Here is a 24,201-nt window from a genome sequence, read left to right as displayed (position 1 = left end):
AAAGACCCCTGACGCAAACTGGATATTGGCCTAACCGTGCGAGTGTTCGGATTGAATAGCTAACGTTATGTCGTCAAACATGGATATGTTTTCCTCTTGAATTACAGTGCTTGCATAAGTTTATGGTAGATGTGTGACAATAGAATTAACGTTGTGGACAGTCACCACTAGAATATCGAGAACGATGGCTTCTACCCCTTCTGCTTCTGCTTTGTTTGCTGTTCTACAGTGTCGTGGGAATATCCTAGCCAGGAATCAAGCAAAGAAGAAGCGGCCTGCTACCTCGGGATACAGCTTCGGACTGACTTGCGGAGCGGTATGTGACTCCGTGCTGCCAAAACGAACTCCCTCAGTATGGAAGTCATTTTCAAGGACAACTACTTCAGTTTGGAAATGGAGTGTCTGTGGAATATAAACCTGAGTCGAACAGCAAAACGAGAGATTATGAGTCAGGAAATTATACCTGTCAAGCAAAGATTACGGAGCCAATAATTTGCTCGCCAGGGGCCCCACACACCTTGAATGTGCCAAATGCCCAAAATGAAAAATGGCATTACTCGTAGGAACTATGAGAACATTTTTGGGGGACAAAATCATAGAAACCTCCCCTGCCATTTTGAATGTGTCCATAACTTGGCATAATAAAGAAATAGAGGAAAATATGATCTCTGCTTTTATCCTAAATGGTTGGTCTACTCTGAAGAACAGGTGCTTATTTTTCACCCTGTTTGTGTCTGAAATCATGCATGTGAAACTGGGAGTGTTCTGCAGGTCCAGGCCAAATGGTGTAGGGGAAGCTGCCATGGAGGGACAGACCACACACCTGATCAGAGGAAAAAGCACCTCTGTCAGAAGTAGTGTTCAACAGGTGAGTGAAGAACATTGAGATTTCATAATTAAGCCTCTGCCATAGTCTACTGTGCCTGAACCACTGAACATTTGTGTGCTATACCCAATGAAAACCATACCCCAATGTAATGACAAATATGTTCAAAACAATATGCTTCACAATGTAGCCTATTTTTGTTCAGTTTTGCAGGGTGAGTCATTGAATGAACAAAGTGGAAGGCACAACTAAGGGCCTGAACACCAGTGCACACCCATACACACACACTACCAAATATGCATAGGTGACACTCCCACGCCCCAGGTTGGAATGTCCATTGTGAAAACACACTGTTTTAATATTTTCAAAGCACTTTGTATGGGGAACTGACTTCCAGAAAGGCGTTGAACAGTAAGCACCTGACTTTGAGACACGCTACATGATGACATGTTTTCTTATCAGTTGATAAGTCACTCAGTTGTTTTGACAATCGCTTTGCTGTATGAAAGCCACATATCACTGTTAGCTCTGAGGATTATTAGAAATAAACAACAAATCTGACAGATTTTAAAAATATTGTTCAGGGAATAATCATGCTATAAACTCCATCAAATCAATCTAACGCCCTTTTGATTTCACCGGATACTCTACATTGTTTGTAGTCTTTTATTGATCTGCAGGTTGCATTGCATGTACACTGAGTGTACAAAATACTAAGAACGCCTTCTTAATATTGAGTTGCAAAGACTGCAAGGTGTCGAAAGCGTTCCACAGGGATGCTGGCCCATGTTGACTCCAATGCTTCCCACAGTTGTATCAAGTTGGCTGGTTGTCCTTTGGGTGGTGGACCATTCTTGACACACAGAAAACTGTTGTGCATGAAAAACCCAGCAGCATTGGAGTTCTTGACACACTCAAACTGGTGTGCCTGGCACCACCATACCCTGTTCAAAGGCCCTTAAATATTTTGTCTTGCCCATTCACCCTCTGAAAGGCACACATACACAATCCATGTCTTAATTGTCTCAAGGCTTAAAATCCTTCTTTAACCTGTCTGTAACGGTCCTGACCTGTTTTATGTTGTTTTTGTATGTGTTTAGGTCAGGGCATGTGTTTTGGGTGGGCAGTCTATGTTATCTGTTTCTATGTTGGTTTTGGTTGCCTGGTATGGCTCTTAATTAGAGGCAGGTGTTTTGCGTTCTCCTCTAATTAAGAGTCATATTTAGGTAGGGTGTTCTCACTGTTTGTTTGTGGGTGATTCTCTCCTGTGTCTGTGTCGATGTTACACCATATGGGAATGTTTCGGTTTGTTCGTGCGTTTATGTAGTCTGTTCCTGTGTCAGCGTGCTTCGTGTATTTGTAAGTTCGTTTGTTCAGGTCTGTCTACATCGTTTTGTTATTTTGTTAGTTATATCAAGTATAGTTCGTTTTCGTCTTTGTCTGTTTTGTTTATTTAATAAATCATCATGTATTCACAACCCGCTGCGCCTTGGCTCGATCACTACTCCACCTCTTCTTATGAAGAGAGAGAGGAACGCCGTTACAGAATCACCCACCATTCCAGAGCCAAGCAGCGGAGTAAATGGAGTAAAGGACAGGGCAACAAGGACTTCTGGACTTGGGAGCAGATATTGAATGGAGAAGGTCCCTGGGCTAAGGCAGGAGAGAATCGCTGCTCTCAGGAAGAGAGGGAGGCAGCTAAAGCCCAGGAGCGGTGGTTTGAGGAGGCAGCAAGGAGACGTGGCTGGAAGCCCGAAAAGCCATGGGAACAGCTGGAGGCACTGAGGAGAGCAGAGGCTACCGGAGAGAGGAACCGGAGCTATGAGGGAACGCGTCTGGCACGGAAGCCCAAAAAGCCCGTAAGTAATTCCCAAAAATTTCTTGGGGGGGGGCTAGGAGGTAGTGGGCCAAGGGCAGGTAGGAGACCTGCGCCCACTTCCCAGGCTTACCGTGGAGAGCGGGAGTACGGGCAGGCGCCGTGTTACGCAGTAGAGCGCACGGTGTCTCCTGTACGAGTGCATAGCCCAGTGCGGGTTATTCCACCTCCCCGCACTGGTAGGGCTAGATTGGGTATTGAGCCAGGTGTCATGAGGCCGGCTCAACGCGTCTGGTCTCCAGTGCGTCTCCTCGGGCCGGCATACATGGCACCGGCCTTACGCATGGTTTCCCCGGTTCGCCTACATAGGCCGGTGCGGGTTATTCCACCTCCCCGCACTGGTCGGGCGACCGGGAGCATTCAACCAGGTAAGGTTGGGCAGGCTCAATGCTCAAGAGTGCCAGTACGCCTCCACGGTCCGGTATTTCCGGCGCCACCTCCCCGCCCCAGCCTAGTACCTACAGTGTCTATACTACGCACTAGGCTACCAGTGCGTCTCCTGAGCCCAGTTCCTCCTCCACGCACTTTCTCTGTAGTGCGTGTATCCAGTTCGGTGCCTCCAGTTCCGGCACCACGCACTAAGCCTCCTGTGCGTCTCCAGAGCCCTGAACACACTGTATCTTCTCCCCCTACTAATCCTGATGTGCTTGTCCTCAGCCCGGTGTCACCAGTGCCGGTACCTCGCATCAGGGATAGAGTAGGCTTTGAGAGTACAGTGTGCCCTGTCCCTGCTCCCCGCACTAGTAGGAAGGTGCTTATCCTTAGCACGGTGCCTCCAGTTCCGGCACCACGCACCAGGTCTACAGTGCGCCGTATCCGGCCAGAGCCATCCGTCTCCCCAGCGCCATCTGAGCCATCCGTCTCCCCAGCGCCATCTGAGCCATCCGTCTCCCCAGCGCCATCTGAGCCATCCGTCTCCCCAGCGCCGTCTGAGCCATCCGTCTGCCATGAGCCTGCAAAGCCGCCCGTCTGCCATGAGCCTGCAAAGCCGCCCGTCTGCCATGAGCCTACAGAGCCGCCCGTCAGACAGGAGCCGCTAGAGCCGTCCGCCAGACAGGATCTGCCAGAGCCGCCAACCAGACAGGATCTGCCAGAGCCGCCAAAGAGACAGGATCTGCCAGAGCCGCCAACCAGACAGGATCTGCCAGAGCCGCCAACCAGACAGGATCTGCCAGAGCCGCCAACCAGACAGGATCTGCCAGAGCCGCCAACCAGACAGGATCTGCCAGAGCCGCCAACCAGACAGGATCTGCCAGAGCCGCCAACCAGACAGGATCTGCCAGAGCCGCCAACCAGACAGGATCTGCCAGAGCCGCCAACCAGACAGGATCTGCCAGAGCCGCCAACCAGACAGGATCTGCCAGAGCCGTCAGAGAGCCATGAGCAGCCAGAGCCGTCAGCCCGCCATGAGCGTCGAGAGCCGTCAGCCCGCCATGAGCGTCGAGAGCCGTCAGCCCGCCATGAGCGTCGAGAGCCGTCAGCCCGCCATGAGCGTCGAGAGCCGTCAGCCCGCCATGAGCGTCGAGAGCCGTCAGCCCGCCATGAGCGTCGAGAGCCGTCAGCCCGCCATGAGCGTCGAGAGCCGTCAGCCCGCCATGAGCGTCGAGAGCCGTCAGCCTGCATAGACCTGCCAGAGTCCCTCAGCCAGGATCTGCCAGAGTATATCAGCCGGGACCTGCCCCTTGTCCCGGTGTTGCCCCTTGTCCCGGTGCTGCCCCTTGTCCCGGTGCTGCCCCTTGTCCCGGTGCTGCCCCTTGTCCCGGTGCTGCCCCTTGTCCCGGTGCTGCCCCTTGTCCCGGTGCTGCCCCTTGTCCCGGTGCTGCCCCTTGTCCCGGTGCTGCCCCTTCTCCTGGTGCTGGCCGTTTATTTAGGGGATGTGAGTTTTAGGGTGGTCATTGGGAGGGGAAGACAGAAACGGGGAGTGACTATGGTGGTGTGGGGACAGCGTCCAGAGCCGGAGCCACCACCGTGGTCAACTGCCCACCCAGACCCTCCCCTGGACTTTGTGCTGGTGCGCCTGGTGTTCGCACCTTGAGGGGGGGGTTCTGTAACGGTCCTGACCTGTTTTATGTTGTTTTTGTATGTGTTTAGGTCAGGGCATGTGTTTTGGGTGGGCAGTCTATGTTATCTGTTTCTATGTTGGTTTTGGTTGCCTGGTATGGCTCTTAATTAGAGGCAGGTGTTTTGCGTTCTCCTCTAATTAAGAGTCATATTTAGGTAGGGTGTTCTCACTGTTTGTTTGTGGGTGATTGTCTCCTGTGTCTGTGTCGATGTTACACCATATGGGAATGTTTCGGTTTGTTCGTGCGTTTATGTAGTCTGTTCCTGTGTCAGCGTGCTTCGTGTATTTGTAAGTTCGTTTGTTCAGGTCTGTCTACATCGTTTTGTTATTTTGTTAGTTATATCAAGTATAGTTCGTTTTCGTCTTTGTCTGTTTTGTTTATTTAATAAATCATCATGTATTCACAACCCGCTGCGCCTTGGCTCGATCACTACTCCACCTCTTCTTATGAAGAGAGAGAGGAACGCCGTTACACTGTCTCCTCCCCTTCATCTAAACTGATCGAAGTGGATTTAACAGGTGACATCAATAAGGGATCAAAGCTTTCACCTGGATTCACCTGGTCAGTCTATGTCAGGGATGGACAACTTTGATGGTGGTAGGGACCACAAAACATTTCACCATTCTTATTACAAGTTTAAGATAGCTGGCCGCTAGACTAACTTACTAATCTAAATAAAATGGCTGACATGGGCTAATTGAGTGACCGATGATCACAACCAAATTTCGAAATGGCACCGTGTGTATTCTAACTCAATAGTAAGTTGAGACCCCGACAGAGTTCAGCGGGCCTACAAAAGGGGCGCCACGGCCGTATGCGGCAATTGCCCATCCCTGGTCCATGTCATGGAAAGAGCAGGTGCTCCTAATGTTTTGTACACTCAGTGTATAATTTCACCCCTTGTGATACACAAAATGTTCCATGTATTGTCACGAACACAAAGGAGTTAGGAATGTAGTATCACATGACTAAAGGTGCACACAAATGGGTGTGTGATTGGCTATATAAGCCTATCCTGTTGCATAATGATGCCAGATTACCTTACTAGAATGAGATATAGGCCCAGGGTCAACTTTCTTCTGTTGATTCTCGACAGGTGTCAACTGTTATTGTATGGTAACATGATATTTATCTTTATTGGGCTGAAGCCAAATTTGTCCTTTTTGATGAATAACCAAGAACAATGACATCTTTTGTGGTCTGGAAGATAATAGCCTACGCAAAATGTGATTATCCTGAAATGTATGCCCATTGATTGCTTCTTGTTTCCTTTAGTTACTGGAAATGCAATGGTAAGTAGGCCTATGATCAATAAAGGCCTACAGCCCTTGTGCTGAATGCAGTATTTTTGCATTTGTAAACATGAAAAACTCTTATTATTAGAACAATAAGAACATGACAAAAAAACGTTCTCCGAAAGACATGCATCTAAGATAGGTATGTTTAAGACTAGTACACAGGGTGATACAGTTTAATGACTATGAATCGTACTGGATTTGCTCAGCCCTATTTGGGCCAGTTGGGTAAATTCTCAAGGTGACGGTTAAGGCAGGACTTCCGGTAAAAAAAAATTGCTATCCGGAAGTCTGCACTCTTGTGTCTTGAGAAAACAAACGGCAGGAATGAAACTGTCGAAATGAAGTTGATTTGATAATAAAAAACAATCCAAATTAAAGTGTGACGACGATACATTATTTAATCTTCACTTGCTTATTGATCCTGCATATTGTCATCGAAGAGGTTAGTGAAACGAAGGAAGAAATGGCTACAGTGACCGAATTCTACGTTATGAAACTGTAGGTAAGTGGTAATTTCTGGGAATTAAATTTTCTGTCTAAAATTAGCTGCCTAGCAATTCGGTCGAAAGATTACCAAGGTCCAATATAGTTATCAAACAATGGATTAATTACTCCGATAATAAAGTAAATCTGTCGCATTTCGGGGGTGCGTGGCGAGAGCTAGCTACAGGTGATTATAAAAATCGATTAGCCTATGAATGTCACCTTTCCAATATATCTTTCCCTCCAACTATCTACAGTGGGCTTATAGTTCATACGTTTGTACTCGATTAATGTAAGTGACAGTGACTTTGTTAATTGACTAGCTTTTGAACCCTGTGCTTTATCTATATCAATTTTATCATTTCAGATTGACAGGGAAGGTATGAACTGAAGACCAGCGCTTTCATCCCCTAACCAGCTCACCTACCTCCTGTCCAAGATGAATCCAGCTCTCCCTCAATTTTTCCCTCATACCTTATACATATTCCTTGTCTTTTTTTGACTCAGGCTTTACCTAATTATGTTAACCTGTTTATGTTTTCATTACTTTAATACAAGATTTAAACTAACCAATTAACCTCTACACATGTCCTTCTTGTGTTCTGCATTCCTTTGTCACTTCCTTTCCCTCGTAAGTTGTTTGGGCCATGCTCCGTAAGAGAGGTTCTGCTATTCTCTGTGGTGCTTTTCTCTTTGTCGCCTGGAATGCCGTCGTGGTCTTCTATCTGTGGGGCCGACCCCTGTCTGATCGTGAGGAGAGGGAGATGGCTGGAGGACGAGGAGGGGCTGATTTGGCTGGGGATGTGATCCACATGGCAGAAGCCTTTGAGGCAGAGCTTGAAATGCAGAGAAAAATCCTGCTTCAGATACAGGGTCATCGGTCACTATGGGAACAACCCAATGAGAATGGCGCCAGCAGAGGTGGCCCCCCTCAAGTGGTCATTCCCATCTTGGTTATAGCCTGCAACAGAGTTACTGTCAAACGCTGCCTGGACAAACTCATAGAGTACCGCCCTTCAGTTGAACTCTACCCAATTATAGTCAGCCAGGACTGTGGGCATGCGGAGACTGCACAGGTGATTGGTTCTTATGGCAGTCAGGTAACTCACCTGAAACAACCAGACCTGTCAGATATTGCCGTGAGACCAGAACACAAGAAGTTCCAGGGCTACTACAAAATCTCCAGGCACTATCGCTGGGCTCTCAACCAGGTGTTCAACTCTCTTTCACATTCCTCTGTTGTTATTGTGGAAGATGATTTGGAGGTAATAATTTTCTCTACTCTTACTTGAAATATGCATTTAAGTGAAATGTTAAATCCATTTGTTTTGTGCTCATCATTGTTTACATCCTCTCTAGTTGCCAGTTGAACAACTAAAAAAAGATTGTTTTCCATTCTCTCACTAGGTGGCACCAGACTTCTTTGAGTATTTCAGATCCCTTCACCCAATCCTGAAATCTGACCCGTCTCTGTGGTGTGTGTCTGCCTGGAATGACAATGGTCGGGACGGCTACGTCGACCCTGGTAAAGCAGACCTCCTGTACAGGACAGACTTCTTCCCTGGGCTGGGCTGGATGATGCTCAAGGAACTCTGGATAGAGCTGGAGACCAAGTGGCCTGGTGCATTCTGGGATGACTGGATGCGTCAGCCAGATCAGCGCAGAGATCGAGCCTGTATTCGACCCGAAATATCCAGAACTTTAACCTTTGGACGGAAAGGTGTGAGCCTAGGCCAATTTTTTGACAAATACCTACGCTACATTAAACTGAATAGTGCATTTGTGCCTTTCACCAAGCTGGATCTGGCTTACTTGAAGGAGGAAAAATACAAGGAGATCTTTGAGAAGCAGGTTTACAGTGCGCCTTTGGTCAAATATGAAGAGGTCCAACGGGGACAGTTAAAAGGAGCGGGTCCATTTTGTCTACACTACTCAAGCAGAGATGGTTTCAAAGTGTTGGCCAAAAACCTGGGCGTGATGGAGGACTTGAAGTCAGGGGTCCCACGAACAGGGTATCGGGGAGTGGTCAGTTTCCTGTCAAGGGGAAGGAGAATCTTCCTGGCACCCCCTCCGGGATGGAGCAAATATGACCCAACCTGGAGTTGATGACAAACACAAAGGACTGAAGAGGAAAGGGCTCTGCACATTACAGATAGTACTATGGCAACAGAAGTGAGACCAATGAATGCCAGATGTGGACCTGGCTTTAAGCTATAGTGAGATTATGAGATGCCTATCCTCTCTTCCATTTCTGATGTTTGATTTTTCTCCCCATACTTCTCAGGATTTTTCATACGCTCAAATAAATATATTTTTGCAATGTGAGGTTGGGGTAGTAGGGTAGGTACCGATGTCATTATTTTCAGAGATTTATTTTTTTATATACTCTAATCATGCACATGAAATTCAATGCAACATCCACTTTGATTATTCTCAGTCTTGTAAGCAATTTCTGGGAGACTATCTGTTACTAATCTATGTCAGATGAAAAATATATTATCTGTGGCGTGTTCAATAATGGTGGTGGTCAACTAGTGATTGGTCCTAAAGTATAATTGCATCACAATATTTAGTTAATCTTTTGGAGAACTGTTTTGACTATTTTAACCTGGTTATAATAATGCTTAATGTTTTTCCCAAAGAGACGGCTACTGAAGTGTGTATTTATTTAAATGCAAGATACACATCACAAATGCTGTATGTTATGTACTTAAGGAATTAAATTCTACCAATCAACTCTGCTGTTTATGGCATTTCTTTCAGCCTAGGTTCCTTTGCCATATTAATAGGTGGCAGGTACACCAGTTGGTGTCAAGAACTGCAAAGCTGCTGGGTTTTTAATGCTCAACAGTTTCCTGTTTCCTCTTCAAGGAATACCTAGGATAGGATAAAGCAATCCTTCTGCCCCCCCCCCCCTTAAAAGATTTAGATGCACTATTGTAAAGTGGCTGTTCCACTGGATGTCATAAGGTGAATGCACCAATTTGTAAGTCGCTCTGGATAAGAGCGTCTGCTAAATGACTTAAATGTAATGTAATGTAATGTATCATGAATGGTCTTCCACCCAAAGGACATCCAGCCAACTTGACACATGTGGGAAGGGGGGGTGCAACTCAATATTAGGAGTGTTAGGTATACTCAATGTATATATTTTTCTAATTAATGATCACCACCTCACATAAGGCTACTAAATATTGAACAATTTAAACAATTGCCCCCCCTTCCCAAAACACGTGTAAATATTGGACTATAAATTGTGCCTTCCTGTATTATACTTATGCTCAAATGTTTCTTATGTTCTACTTAGCCATTTCCTTTATGGTCGTATTCTTATCTTGTATTATTGTTCTTGCATTGTCGAAAAGGAACCTGCAAGTAACGCTTCGAACACACCGACTGCGTCATTGCGTTTCGATACACCAAAAGTACATTCATTTCCAATGGAACGCTGCATTTGCCTTGCAGCATTGCGTTGCAGAGGCAGTTGCAGTGCGTTCTGTGTGGTGCATACGTTCGATAAATCGAACGTATGCATCAAATTGTATGAGTGGACTTGACAGAGAGTAGCAAAATATGAATGTAGATTTTTTTGTTGTTGCACACATTCAGTAAAAAATTGGGATTACACAAAAACAGTTTGATTGCATAATTTCTTTACATTATTTATTTATTTATTTGCCAAGTATATTATTTATTCGACACACGGTAATTTGACCAAATTATCAGGGGTACAGTAGTATCTACCATTTCCATTACTATTTATCTAGCATTCACACTCTTTCAAACATGAACATTTGGTAAAGTTATTAGGGGTAGTAACTAGCATAATTTATTTGACTATTTCTTTCACACACACCTCATTGGCTAGGTTAGCAAGCTAGGTTAGCTAGCTAGCTAACGCTAACTAGCCACATCTAGCACAAGCTCACTACTAAACTGACCTGGCAATCCTACTATCGTGGACACTTGTCTCCAAGCAGCATTTTTTGTGTTTATGTCCCTGTAGCTGTCAGCAGTTGTGTCAAAAAGACACGGTTTTGAGGATACTGCGAAAATGATTCTCTCCTCCATGTGTCCAACCGCATGCGACCATTTGCAAAAGGTACCTGCATCAGTATAGTTGCCTAGTTGCGCAAAATGTTATGCAGCAGTGATGCAATGACGCAGCCGGTGTGTTCGAAGCGTAAGACGAGGCATGGCTACGGAACCAGTAAGAGTTCAAACCAAATGACGAGGTAAGCGTTCTCTATTTACGTTTTGTTTTGCTAGCTAAGAACATAGCTAGCAAACAAGCGTTTGAGGGAACGCTAGGTGGGAGAGATGGAGGAGAGACTACTGATGATGAAAAAATATAATTATTTATTGGCTATATTTAATTTCAATGTCCGTTATTTGCAGTCAATTTATTTTTAAATAATGTTTTGTTTTTATGCAACGTGCTAACGTTAGCTAGCTGTAGAGCTAGCTACTGTACTGGTAGTGTCGTCACGTTAGCCTCCTGTGGCTAAACTAGCGGGATTGAATGATACACTGAAACGCCAGAGATAGTCTGGCTTTTCTGTCTGTTAAAATAGTTTTTTCCCTATGGTCCTAATCAAATTCTCACACACACAAAACGCAGTTAGTAACTGGCTAGAACACAGCTAGTTTGCTAAAAAGAAAAGCAACGGTACCGTTATTTGGTTAGCTAACGTTAGCTTGCTAACTGGGCCTGGAATGGAGCCAGGTGATTTGCGTGTGAGCCCAGCCGGCTCAGGAGACCCCGAAGTGGGCGAATGGAGGGAAGAGACCCCTGGTGGGGATGCTGAGGTGAAGGGTGGGGAACCAAATGACAAGGAAATGAATGGAGATACAGCTGAATCGGTGCTCAAAGAGAAAGACACCTTCGAGGGAGAAGAGTGTAAAGAGAAGAACGAAGGTGAACTGTACAGCCCATATGAAGAGGAATTGGATCCCAGAATTCAGGTGGGGAAAAGTTGACTGAACCCTTATAATATATTTTGATCTGAATGGGATTTCCTGGTCTATGCTACATAGCTAAAGGTTTACTGAATGAGTTGCATGCATGAGTAGATTCACTCCAGTTTGTGGTATTGGATGGTCTCTTAGCCTACTGTTGATAATTCAACAGGGGAGGGATGTTTTGCTAAGTCCATGAGGGCTAATTCAGGAGGATGAAATCAATGTTTGTGCACATGCCACTCTTTCTGATATCATGATGGGATTAATCTATGTTAATCCAGGTTGAAATCTACAGGGTTTATCCACCAAATGTAACAGTGGTTCCAAGAGAGCTAATATTAACTGATTGTGTTGTTACAAACCAACTAATCAAAGTATCTGCTTCCTCCTGTGCTCCCTCATATATTTTCTGTTTCCAGGAGGAGTTGGAACACCTCAATGAGGCCAGTGTAGAAATCAACCAACTAGAACTGCACTTGGATGTAAGTGGATATCATCACCTCTCCCATGATAAATCTGGCCCCATACATCACCCCTTTCGGTACTAATCAGGTTTTTCCAAAGAATCAATCATCAGTTAATTTTCAATTCCCAAAACATGCTGTAAACTCATTGTTAATCTGGAAAATATGCTTTAAATGAGCAGAAATGCCCATTACAATGAAATCTGATAAGGAATTCCTTTTGTGTATGTGTAGGATGCCAGATCAGGTTACAGGAAGATCCTCACAGACTCAGCCAGAAAACTGAATGCCCACAGCTCCCAGCTTGGTACCTGCATCGAGAAGGCCAGGCCCTACTATGAGGCTCGTCGACTTGCCAAGGAGGTACTGTTGTACATGCACTGTGTGGGATTGTGTTGCATTTGCAACAATACATTTCAAGAGTTCTTTATCACTGAATCAAAATATGGGACACGGTGCAGTATTTGCCATTCACCTGCTTGTCCCATTTTCTCAAATCTCAACAACAGTTTAATCGTTTGTCCCACGTGATTGGTTGCTGTGCAACTGCATGCCCTGTTTTCTCAGTATCTGATTGGCTGTCCCTCTCACAGGCTCAGCAGGAGACCCAGAAGGCAGCGCTGAGCTATGAGCGGGCCGTTTCCATGCACACGGCTGCCAGGGAGATGGTGTACGTGGCAGAGCAGGGCCTCGTGGCCGACGGCAGGAACACCCTGGACCCCACCTGGCAGGAGATGCTCAACCATGCTACCTCCAAGGTAACAGGGGAAACCCCAGATACTGCTATAACTGCATCAGCACAAAATAAAATGCTAAATGTGTTCATCAGTTAGTATTTGAGCGAGCTGATATGGTATTCATTTAATCAGTATTTCCCTTACAATCCCCACCCCACCGCCAAGTAGCTACAGTTGAAGTCGGAAGTTTATATACACTTAGGTTGGAGTCATTAAAACTTGTTTTTCAACCACTCCAGAAATTTCTTGTTAACCAACTATAGTTTTGGCAAGTCGGTTAGAACATCTACTTTGTGCATGACACAAGTCATTTTTCCAACAATTGTTTACAGACAGATTATTTCACTTATAATTCACTGTATCACAATTCCAGTGGGTCAGAAGTTTACATACACTGAGTTGACTGTGCCTTTAAACAGCTTGGAAAATTCCAGAAAATGATGTCATGGCTTTAGAAGTTTCTGATAGGCTAATTGACATAATTTGAGTCAATTGGAGGCTGTACCTGTGGATGTATTTCAAGGCCTACCTTCAAACTCAGTGCCTCTTTGCTTGACAACATGGAAGAATCTAAAGAAATCAGCCAAGACCTCAGAAAAAAAATGGTTGACGTCCGCAAGTCTGGTTCATCCTTGGGAGCAATTTCCAAACGCCTGAAGGTACCACGTTCATCTGTACAAACAATAGTATGCAAGTATAAACATGGGACCACGCAGCCGTCATAGTGCTTAGGAAAGAGACGCATTCTGTCTCCTAGAGATTAACGTACTTTGGTGCGAAAAGTGCAAATCAATCCCAAAACATCAGCAAAGGACCTTGTGGAGATGCTGGAGGAAACGGGTACAAAAGTATCTATATCCACAGTAAAACGAGTCCTATATTGACATAACCTGAAAGGCCGCTCAGCAAGGAAGAAGCCATTGCTCCAAAACCAGCATTAAAAAGCCAGACTACATTTTGCAACTGCACATGGAGACAAAGATTGTGCTTTTTGGAGAAATGTCCTCTGGTCTGATGAAACAAAAATAGAACTGTTTGGCCATAATGATCATCGTTATGTTTGGAGGAAAAAGGGGTAAGCTTGCAAGCCGAGGAACACCATCCCAACCGTGAAGCACGGAGGTGGCAGCATCAAATTGTGGGGGTGCTTTGAAGCAGGAGGGACTGGTGCACTTCACAAAATAGATGGCATCATGAGGAATAAAATGTTGTGGATATATTGAAGCAACATCTTAAGATATCAGTCAGGAAGTTAAAGCTTGGTCGAAAATGGGTCTTCCAAATGGACAATGACCCCAAGCATACTTCCAAAGTTGTAGCAAAATGGCTTAAGGACAACAAAGTCAAGGTATTGGAGTGGCCATCACAAAACCCTGACCTCAATCTTACAGAAAGTTTGTGGGGAGAACTGAAAAAGCGTGTTCGAGAAAGGAGGCCTACAAATCTGACTCAGTTACACCAGCTCTGTCAGGAGGAATGGGACAAAATTCACCCAACTTATTGTGCGAAGCTTGTGGAAGGCTACCTGAAACGATTGACCCAAGTTAAACAATTTAAAGGCAATGCTACCAAATACTAATTGAGTGTATGTAAACTTCTGACCCACTGGGAATGCGATGAAAGAAATAAAAGCTGAAATAAATAATTCTCTCTACTATTATTCTGACATTTCACATTCTTAAAATAAAGTGGTGATCCAAACTGACCTAAGACAGGGACTTTTTACTAGGATTAAATGTCAGGAATTGTGAAAAACTGAGTATAAATGTATTTTGCTAAGGTATATGTAAACTTCCGACTTCAACTGTATGTTCCCCATGACTAAAACTGGTTTAAAATGAGTTTGGCAGGATATTGGTCAACTATGCTACTTCCAAGGCAACATGGGGAAACCCCAGCTACCAGTGTAAGCAGTATTCCAGTTTATGTGTTGCATTCTGTCATCGTATTGTTGTATCATTTCATCAAATGTGATCCATGTGTAGGCTATTTGAGGTGGCTGATATGGTATACATTGAATCAGTATTTTCCTTACCGTTCCCCACCCCCCGGGTAGCTATTTTCTCCTATGCCTAAACTCTGTTTTAATTGGATTGGTTTATATTAGTTAAGCAGTTTGTTTTGTTAGTTTGGTTGGGGGTTAGGATACTGATTGGGGTGTTTTCCCGTCTTAACATTTTGTGTGGTTGTGTGCTCAAGGTGAACGAGGCAGAGGAGGAGCGCCTACGCAGCGAACGGGAGCACATGCGTGTCACCCACTCTTGTCAGACGGCAGAGGCTCGAGTTCAGACCCTGCAGAAATCTCTCAAGAGGGCCATCGTTAAGTCCAAGCCTTACTTCGAGCTCAAGGCCCAGTTTAACTACATACTTGAGGTACATAGATATATAATATACAGTGCATTCGTGAAAGTATTCAGACCCCTTGACTTTTTCGACATTTTGTTACGTTACAGCCTTATTATAACATTTATTAAATTCATTAATTATACGCACAATACCCCATAATGACAAAGTGAAAACAGGTTTTTAGACAGTTTTGTACATTTTATAAAAAACAGAGCTAGGCACACACTTGTCTATATAATGTCCAACAGTTGACAGTGCATGTCTGAGCAAAAACCAAGCCATGAGGTCAAAGGAATTGTCCGTAGAGCTCCGAGACAGGATTGTGTCGAGGTACAGGTCTGGGGAAGAGTACCAAAAAAGGTCTGCAGCATTGAAGGTCCCCAATAACACAGTGGCCTCCATCATTCTTAAATGGAAGTAGTTTGGAAACACCAAGACTCTTCCTAGAGCTGGCCGCCCGGCCAAACTGAGCAACCGGGGGAGAAGGGCCTTGGTCAGGGACGTGACCAAGAACCTGATGGTCACTGACAGCGCTCCAGAGTTCCTCTGTAGAGATGGGAGAACCTTCCATAAGTACAACCATCTCTGCAGCACTCCACCAATCAGGCCTTTATGGTAGAGTGGCCAGATGAAAGCCACTCCTCAGTAAAAGGCACATGACAGCCCTCTTGGAGTTTGCCAAAAGGCACCTAAAGGACTCATTCCATGAGAAACAAGATTTTCTGGTCTGATGAAACCAAGATTGAACTCTTTGGCCTGAATGCCAAGCGTTACGTCTGTAGGAAACCTGGCACCATCTCTACGGTGAAGCATGGGGGTGGCAGCAGCATGCTGTGAGGATGTTTTTCAGGTGCAGGGACTGGTAGACTAGTTAGGATCGAGAGAAAGATGAATGGAGCAAAGTACAGAGAGATCCTTGATGAAAACCTGCTCCAGAGCGCTCAGGACCTCAGGCTGTGGCGAAGGTTCACCTTCCAACAGGACAATGACCCTAAGCGCAGGAGTGGCTTCGGTACAAGTCTCTGAATGTCCTTGAGTGGCCCAGCCAGAGCCCGGACTTGAACCCAATCGAACATCTCTGTAGTGACCTGAAAATAGCTGTGCAGTGACGCTTTATTGGTAATACATTTGCAGAAATTTCTAAACCTGTTTTTGCTTTGACATTATGGGGTATAGTGTGTAGATTGATGAGGGGGAAAAACAATTTTATCCATTTTAGAATAAGGCAGTAACAAAATAAAATGTAGAAAAAGTCAAGGGGTCCGAATACTTTCCGAATGCACTGTTTTTCATATATAACAGTGGAGGCTGCTGAGGGGAGGAAGGCTCATAATAATGTCTGGAACGGGGAAATGGAATGGCATCAAACACATGGAAACCATGAGTTTGGTGTATTTGATACCGTTCCACTTATTCCACTCCAGCCACTACCACGAGCCCATCCTCCCCAATCAAGGTGCCACCAACCACCTGTGATATATAATATATGTTGCAATTAATATATATGTAATTTCAAGCTGTTATTGTAAGAAAAGCATGGAAATGGTTGATACAGAGCTGTCATGTCCGTCCATGATCGCTCCTGTTGGTTATTGTTCCCTCTTTGGCCTCAAACCAAGGAGGAAGTAATTTTGTATGTTGCTCTCTTTTCTCTCCATCATATTGGGTTTTCTGTGACTTCAGGAGCACAAAACCAAAGTGATGCAGCTGGAGGAGCATGTGACCAAAGTGAAAAACCGCTACTCTGTCGCCCTGCACAAACTGGAGCAAATCAGCGAGGCCATTCACGCTCAGCGGGGACGGGACCAAACGGAAGGTGGACAAACCATGGTCTGTGGTGGGCGGAGTCCCCCTATTGGGGCAGAGTCAGACAGTGTGGTGTGTGGTGCCGAGGGTGGGGCATGTGGAGGAGGGGCAATAGAGACTGACAGGGTGGACAGAAGCGGAGTGGCGGATAAGAAAATTGGGCTGGTGGAGAAATACAGGGAGAACGAGAACGGGCGAGAGAGGCCCGAGACACATGGAGAGAGAGCAGGGTCAGATTCCCTCTCCGTCTTCAGTCTGCAGACCATCGCTTCCGACCTGGAGAAATGCGATTCCATCGAACACCTCGGGGAATTTAGCGATGTGGGCAGTCTGCCTGGGGAGGATGGAGAGAATGAGAGGGAGGAGAGGGGGGGAGGGAGGGAAAGAGAAAGAAAGGAAGGACAAATGGAGCGCCAACAGCAGTTCCTGAAGCAACATCACAGGAGCTTCAGCTTGTGAGAGCTGTCCTTATCGCTTATAGTTTATCAATTGAAAAGAAAAGAAGTTTCCTGTCTAGCTAGCTCATTATCCTGGCAAAGACCAAAATATAAAACAAGAGAAATCAGATCTACTGTATCTAAAGTAACACACTTAAAAGGGTGTATGATACTCCGTGGTAACGAAGCACAGGTACGCTGACAAGTAAGACCTGACATTATAAGGAGCCTGACAGGTTTTGCATCATATTACAACACTACTGAAACTCCTAGACCGTACATGCCTCTGAGATTAGCTGCTTTACTTCCCTTATTCTGGCAATAAGGAAATGTTAGACAGGTATGTCCTAGTGCATGAAGGAACAATCCAAGTAAAAGACTACAATAAACATGACAAACGGGGTCCCTATTCAATCTAAATGACGGTAACTGAATTTCTGGTGTAAGTTAAAAACAATGTTCTTGTGCAACAAAAAAGTACGTGTGAATTCATATGCACGTCGAATATAGATTTTGTTTTTGTTTCACACTGTAAATATTGTTTATTTTAGTACATAAATTCAAACGCGTATTGCAAAAAGTGCTAGAAGAATTCGTTAAAAAAAATATATATACGTTTTTTAACATATTCTGGAAACCTGGTTTCAGGGTTCGAATCAAAAGGACCCCAAAACACATTAAAGAGGGTTACAAACTCCATTCTGACAACTTGCTTGATGACAGAAAGCACTCCGAACTATTTATTTGGACTTTTATTACATGTGTACTAGTATTCAGGGATAACTAAATTGTTCATAAAAAGATCACGCTGACATAATATTATAGTTTACTATTTTATGCCCATAATTTTAAGATCCTATTGTTTAGTATTTTTTAAATATAATAATTTCCCAATATATTGTTTCTTTAGAGCCACCTGGGTCGTAAACTGAAATGTGCCTTGCCCTTGACACAGTACGACGCAAACAAAGACAGCACAGCACTGGCTGCAACAGCATACTGTTCAAATCTGTGTATACAGTATTAAACTGTGGTCAACAGTTGAGAAATACTCCCATGAAGGACATGCTTTTGACCATATGATTAATTTGAATAATCTATGAGTCATCCTGATACTGTTTTTTCTAGACTTGTTCTATTTTTTAATTTTTTATTAATTTGATTATGTTGTCTGTGTACTGCTTTGGCAAAGTGGAGGGTACAAGAAATGTATTCAATAGATTAAATGTAAGTTTGTGTATAATAACATTTATAGAGTAAATAATGAAATGTACAGATTTATTTGAAGGTCTTTGTATAGTTATTTTAAAGGGATTTTATTTAATGCTGGTTATCTGCTGTATTCCTGATTTGACCTCCGTCTGTCCCGCTCTTTACATACTTCCAATATATCCATCTCTTCCCCTCATGCTCTCAACCATAGAAATAGAATGACTAGTAATTGTATTTTTATGCTTTCAACCCTTCAATCATTGTCCGTTTGTCTTCCTCTTTATTTATTCATAAAGTGGTGCAGTAGTGTGATGTCACCCAGCTATATAGTACAGTTTGCTGTTGTTATTTACATGTATGCAATATCAAACAGTTAAACAATAAAATAAGAGGAATCTTGATTTATTTTGTTGCCATTTTTAGACCCAATATATTGTATTTTGCAATATGTCTTCTACTTCATACTGTACTTCAACACTATCTAAGGATGAAGATGTGGTACTACAGTTCAGATTTAGAAGAGGAGGAGAATGTGGGGTTTGCAGAAAAAGAGAGAGAGAGTTGTGAGGAGACAGGAAAAGAGATGAGTTATCTTTTATCCCCCTGCTTCAATTATTCAACGGGGATATAAATATGAAGGAGTCGGGTGCTCTCAGAATAGATGTCAGAGAGGAGGGTGAGGGAGATGGGTACCAAAGCCTGTATTATAAGAACATCTCTGGTTTTACTAAAGCTGAAAATAGAGGTCAACGTTGTAACAACGACTTATTCCTGCTTTATTGTCATAGGATCTGAAGGCTTTACAAAGGCTTAATACTGGCTTAAATTGCATATATTGGGAATCTTCCATGTTGCTTATTGCCTATACTTACCGATTAGGATAACTCCATAACGCTTATCATAAAATAAAAAATCTCTTAGATTTGACATGATCACGATTTGCTGGCGTGGGCCAATACCTCAACATGCATCTTGGAAAATGAGATGTATGCGTGAGAAAATGAATTTTACGCACGGTAGGCCTACCTACGTACGTCTCTCCATCATGACGTCGTGAATTAGCTGGATTGTATTGAGAGAGAAAAAAAGGAGGGAGTGTGAGGATTCGGTGTTTCGTCGTACATGGGGAAGCGATTGTATATAGTGCGTGTATTTATATGTACATTTTTCGTTTCTGACTTTTCACCATACGAAATTGAAGTAGATGGCAATAGACTGATTAATACGGTTGTTTTTGACATTCAATGTATAGCCTATGCATGGGGACTGGATTGCACATTTATAGCCATAAAAACATAGCCATACAATACGTTGCAAAGAAGCACATTTTACCAAATAACTCGACATTTGGGTGTTCCCAAACGAGTCGCAACCGACGGACATACGGTCATCTTGATTGGGCGCGTTGAAAGTATTTGTAAGTACACATGATTACATGCTACAATCTCTTACTCAGTATGCAACCTAAACAATCGTGCATAATTCTAAAGAATCAAGCTTGCATATATTTGACTATTATATTTGTATTCAGATGACAGGTCTACTCTAGCCTTTGTAATTTGTATTCTCGTAAATGACAGGTTTCGCCAAGCAGGAACGACTTTACATTGTTTTTTTAATTATATCGTAGCATAATATAACACACAGTCCTACCTATTAATGACGTGAGTTTATCTTTAGATATATTTTGCACATTTTCAGTTAATGTTTTTAGGCGATGGGAATGAATGGCATGCTAGAATTGACATGAAATCCGAACTTCTCAAATCGGAATTCTGGAAACGGATATAAGGGCTGGCCTTCTTCGATAGGCCGTCAAGGATTCCCGGCCGTGTCAACACGGACCAGCAACTACCAGTAGCCTACTGTTGGTAGCACCCTAAGAGCGACCCTCATTTAAAGCGTTTGTAGGCGATATCAGTCCAGTGAACGTGTCTCGATGTTTAAATCCTCCTGCGCACCATTGTAAACATATGGCTATTTTTTCATTGCTTTAGCATTTTTCTAATAGCATATCAAATGTGGCTTGCTTAATAAATAAACTACATCTCTTGGATGAAATGTTGTGTTTCGCCGTTCTGGTCTCTGGCTTAGATACGTATCTGTGATGCCGTGGGTGCTGTCCATGGTCCTGAAATATCTGTTTTTCTATGCTCGTTCCAGTTGGAATCTTTTGTTCAGATACATCCGCTGTTCATGGTGCAGCAATTCATTTTGCTGCACCTAAAGCAACGGCACAGCTTGTTGATTTAATATAGGCCACTGACATTACCATAATATTTATGAAGCTGGCTAGCTTGATATATTTTAAGCTGTCTGATCCATACCACGCTCACACAGTTTGCTTTTATGTATCTCAGTATGTGAGGAGTGTCTCCCACTGTGTTGTCCCTCTCTCTCTCTCTCTCTCTCTCTCTGTGTGTCTCACACATACTTTTCGTTGCATTTCCCACCTTTTCTCTCTTTCTCTTTCTCTCCGTGTCTGTCTCCTCCTGCATGCTCTTGTTAGTGCTCTATAAATTCACCATAATGCTAATGAAGTATCCAACAGTGTCTGTCTGTCTTCCTCCACTACCCTTCCCTTCCTTACTACCATCTGTCTCACTGTGGAGCTTTGTTCCTCTTTCTATCTCTCCTCTCTCTCTCTCCATCTCTGTATATGACAACATGATGAAGTTGCATTCATTATTCAGCACTTCAAACGAGTGGCTATATTTAGGTGTATTTATACTTTAGTACACACTCGTATGGCTGCTGTGTCGGCTGTGTTAGCACTGAAAGCACACTGTTGGAATGAGTGAGCGGTCTTGACCTACCCCACTACATTATGCAAAGGGTTATGGCAGAGTGAGTTCTGCTCTCATACTCTCTCACTATAGCGCATGGAGCCAGTACATATTAGTAACAACTTACACACTGGTTTTAGTGGCAGGTGTACTACTCACTGAACTGCTGTAGGTGAGGTTTTTGTTACTAGATGAATAGTGTACATATGAAGGTTGGTGTATGTTGTTTGGTCACTGGTTTAGATGATCATCTGGGTTGTCCTTGTCAATGGTTATGAATTACGCTACCGGTCAAGAGATTTAGAACACCTACTCATTCAAGGGTTTTCTTTAATTTGACTATTTTCTACATTGTGGAATAATAGTGAAGACAACAAAACTATGAAAAGAACACATATGGAATCATGTAGTAACCAAAGAAGTTTTCAACAAATCAAAATATATTTTATATTTGAGATTCTTCAAAGTAGCCACCATTTGCCTTGATGACAGATTTACACACTCTTGGCATTCTCTCAACCAGCTTCATGAGGTAGTCACCTGGAATGCATTTCAATTAACAGGTGTGTCTTCTTAAAAGTTTGAGGGAATCAGTTGTATTGTGACAAGGTAGGGGGGGGGGTATACAGAAGATAGCCCTATTTGGTAAAAGACCAAGTCCATATTATGGCAAGAACAGCTCAAATAAGCAAAGAGAGACGACAGTCCATCATAACTGGACACATCTCAACATCAACTGTTCAGAGGAGACTGTGTGAATCAGGCCTTCATGGTTGAATTGCTGCAAAGAAATCACTACTAAAGGACACCAATAAGAAGAAGAGACTTGCTTGGGCCAAGAAATACGAGCAATGGACATTAGACCGGTGGACATTTGTCCTTTGGTCTGGAGTCCAAATTGGAGATTTTTGGTTCCAATCACCATATCTTTGTGAGACACGGTGTGGGTGAACGGATGATCTCCGCATGTGTATTTCCCCCCGCAAAGCATGGAGGAGGAGGTGTTATGGTGTCGGGGTGCTTTGCTGGTGACACTGTCTGTGATTTGTTTAGAATTCAAAGCACACTTAACCAGCATGGCTACCACAGCATTCTGCAGCAATACACCATCCCATCTGGTTTGGGCTTAGTCGGACTATCATTTATTTTTCAACAGGACAATGACCCAACACACCTCCAGCCTTTGTAAGGCCTATTTTACCAAGAAGGAGAGGGATGGAGTGCTGCATCAGATGACCTGGCCACTACAATCCCCTAACGTCAACCAAATTGAGATGGTTTGGGATGAGTCGGACCGTAGAATGAAGGAAAAGCAGCCAACAAGCATACAGTGGGGAGAACAAGTATTTGATACACTGCCGATTTTGCAGGTTTTCCTACTTACAAAGCATGTAGAGGTCTGTAATTTTTTATCATAGGTGAACTTCAACTGTGAGAGATGAAATCTAAAACAAAAATCCAGAAAATCACATTGTATGATTTTTAAGTAATTAATTTGCATTTTATTGCATGACATAAGTATTTGATCACCTACCAACCAGTAAGAATTCCGGCTCTCACAGACCTGTTAGTTTTTCTTTAAGAAGCCCTCCTGTTCTCCACTCATTACCTGTATTAACTGCACCTGTTTGAACTCGTTACCTGTATAAAAGATACCTGTCCACACACTCAATCAAACAGACTCCAACCTCTCTACAATGGCCAAGACCAGAGAGCTGTGTAAGGACATCAGGGATAACATTGTAGACCTGCACAAGGCTGGGATGGGCTACAGGACAATAGGCAAGCAGCTTGGTGAGAAGGCAACAACTGTTGGCGCAATTATTAGAAAATGGAAGAAGTTCAAGCAAGTTCAAGAAGTTCATGCAAGATTTCACCTCGTGGGGCATCAATGATCATGAGGAAGGTGAGGGATCAGCCCAGAACTACACGGCAGGACTTGGTCAATGACCTGAAGAGAGCTGGGACCACAGTCTCAAAGAAAACCATTAGTAACACACTACGCCGTCATGGATTAAAATCCTGCAGGGTCCCCCTGCTCAAGCCAGCGCAGGTCCAGGCCCGTCTGAAGTTTGCCAATGACCATCTGGATGATCCAGAGGAGGAATGGGAGAAGGTCATGTGGTCTGATGAGACAAAAATAGAGCTTTTTGGTTTAAACTCCACTCGCCGTGTTTGGAGGAAGAAGAAGGATGAGTACAACCCCAAGAACACCATCCCAACCGTGAAGCATGGAGGTGGAAACATCATTCTTTGGGGATTCTTTTCGGCAAAGGGGACAGGACGACTGCACTGTATTGAGGGGAGGATGGATGAGGCCATGTATCGCGAGATCTTGGCCAACAACCTCCTTCCCTCAGTAAGAGCATTGAAGATGGGTCGTGGCTGGGTCTTCCAGCATGACAACGACCCGAAACACACAGCCAGGGCAACTAAGGAGTGGCTCCGTAAGAAGCATCTCAAGGTCCTGGAGTGGCCTAGCCAGTCTCCAGACCTGAACCCAATAGAAAATCTTTGGAGGGAGCTGAAAGTCCGTATTGCCCAGCGACAGCCCCGAAACCTGAAGGATCTGGAGAAGGTCTGTATGGAGGAGTGGGCCAAAATCCCTGCTGCAGTGTGTGCAAACCTGGTCAAGAACTACAGGAAACGTATGATCTCTGTAATTGCAAACAAAGGTTTCTGTACCAAATATTAAGTTCTGCTTTTCTGATGTATCAAGTACTTATGTCATGCAATAAAATGCAAATTAATTACTTACGTCTCTCACAGTTGAAGTGTACCTATGATAAAAATTACAGACCTCTACATGCTTTTTAAGTAGGAAAACCTGCAGAATCGGCAGTGTATCAAATACTTGTTCTCCCCACTGTATGTGGGAATTCTTTCAAGACTGTTGGAAAAGAAT

At 43.9% G+C, this 24,201-nt stretch overlaps 3 protein-coding genes across 5 annotated transcripts in view; all 3 read left to right on the top strand.

Annotated features, from left to right (window-relative positions):
• The first annotated feature begins 6,323 nt into the window (after window positions 1-6,323).
• Window positions 6,324-9,282, top strand: LOC129837581 (alpha-1,3-mannosyl-glycoprotein 2-beta-N-acetylglucosaminyltransferase-like). 2 transcript variants are annotated; one of them, XM_055903863.1, is made up of 3 exons: window positions 6,324-6,561; window positions 6,914-7,811; window positions 7,954-9,282. In XM_055903863.1, the coding sequence occupies exons 2-3, from the start codon at window positions 7,194-7,196 to the stop codon at window positions 8,650-8,652; spliced, it is 1,317 nt and encodes a 438-aa protein (XP_055759838.1). In that variant the 5' UTR covers window positions 6,324-6,561; window positions 6,914-7,193; the 3' UTR covers window positions 8,653-9,282. The 2 variants fall into 2 exon arrangements, with proteins under 2 accessions (XP_055759838.1, XP_055759837.1); XM_055903862.1 differs by having other exon boundaries at window positions 6,324-6,565.
• Window positions 9,283-10,214: 932 nt separating this feature from the next.
• Window positions 10,215-18,911, top strand: LOC129837580 (SH3 domain-binding protein 5-like). The gene is made up of 6 exons (XM_055903861.1): window positions 10,215-11,511; window positions 11,928-11,990; window positions 12,207-12,335; window positions 12,566-12,730; window positions 14,909-15,082; window positions 16,739-18,911. The coding sequence occupies exons 1-6, from the start codon at window positions 11,263-11,265 to the stop codon at window positions 17,318-17,320; spliced, it is 1,362 nt and encodes a 453-aa protein (XP_055759836.1). The 5' UTR covers window positions 10,215-11,262; the 3' UTR covers window positions 17,321-18,911.
• A 642-nt stretch (window positions 18,912-19,553) lies between these two features.
• LOC129837579 (gamma-aminobutyric acid type B receptor subunit 1-like) overlaps window positions 19,554-24,201 on the top strand; it is a 50,995-nt gene continuing 46,347 nt past the window's right edge. The window contains exon 1 of one of the 2 annotated variants that reach the window (XM_055903860.1): window positions 19,554-19,653. The gene's annotated coding sequence lies outside the window, so the exon portion shown is untranslated. Of the gene's footprint in view, window positions 19,928-24,201 lie in introns of both variants that reach the window. The other variant, XM_055903859.1, reaches the window with a different exon arrangement.

Source organism: Salvelinus fontinalis, chromosome 38, assembly GCF_029448725.1.
Source record: "Salvelinus fontinalis isolate EN_2023a chromosome 38, ASM2944872v1, whole genome shotgun sequence".
NCBI classification, from domain to species: Eukaryota; Metazoa; Chordata; class Actinopteri; order Salmoniformes; family Salmonidae; genus Salvelinus; species Salvelinus fontinalis.
The sequence above is the reverse complement of the archived record's forward strand: the minus strand, read 5'-3'. Positions and strand labels throughout refer to the sequence as shown.

Bases quoted from the DNA above. Each gene is read 5' to 3' on its own strand.
- LOC129837581 (XM_055903863.1), top strand. From the start codon at position 7,194: ATGCTCCGTAAGAGAGGTTCTGCTATTCTCTGTGGTGCTTTTCTCTTT. The intron at 7,812-7,953 runs GTAATAATTTTC...TTCTCTCACTAG, and splicing joins TTGTGGAAGATGATTTGGAG to GTGGCACCAGACTTCTTTGA.
- LOC129837580 (XM_055903861.1), top strand. From the start codon at position 11,263: ATGGAGCCAGGTGATTTGCGTGTGAGCCCAGCCGGCTCAGGAGACCCC. The intron at 12,336-12,565 runs GTACTGTTGTAC...TCCCTCTCACAG, and splicing joins CTCGTCGACTTGCCAAGGAG to GCTCAGCAGGAGACCCAGAA. The intron at 12,731-14,908 runs GTAACAGGGGAA...TGTGTGCTCAAG, and splicing joins TCAACCATGCTACCTCCAAG to GTGAACGAGGCAGAGGAGGA.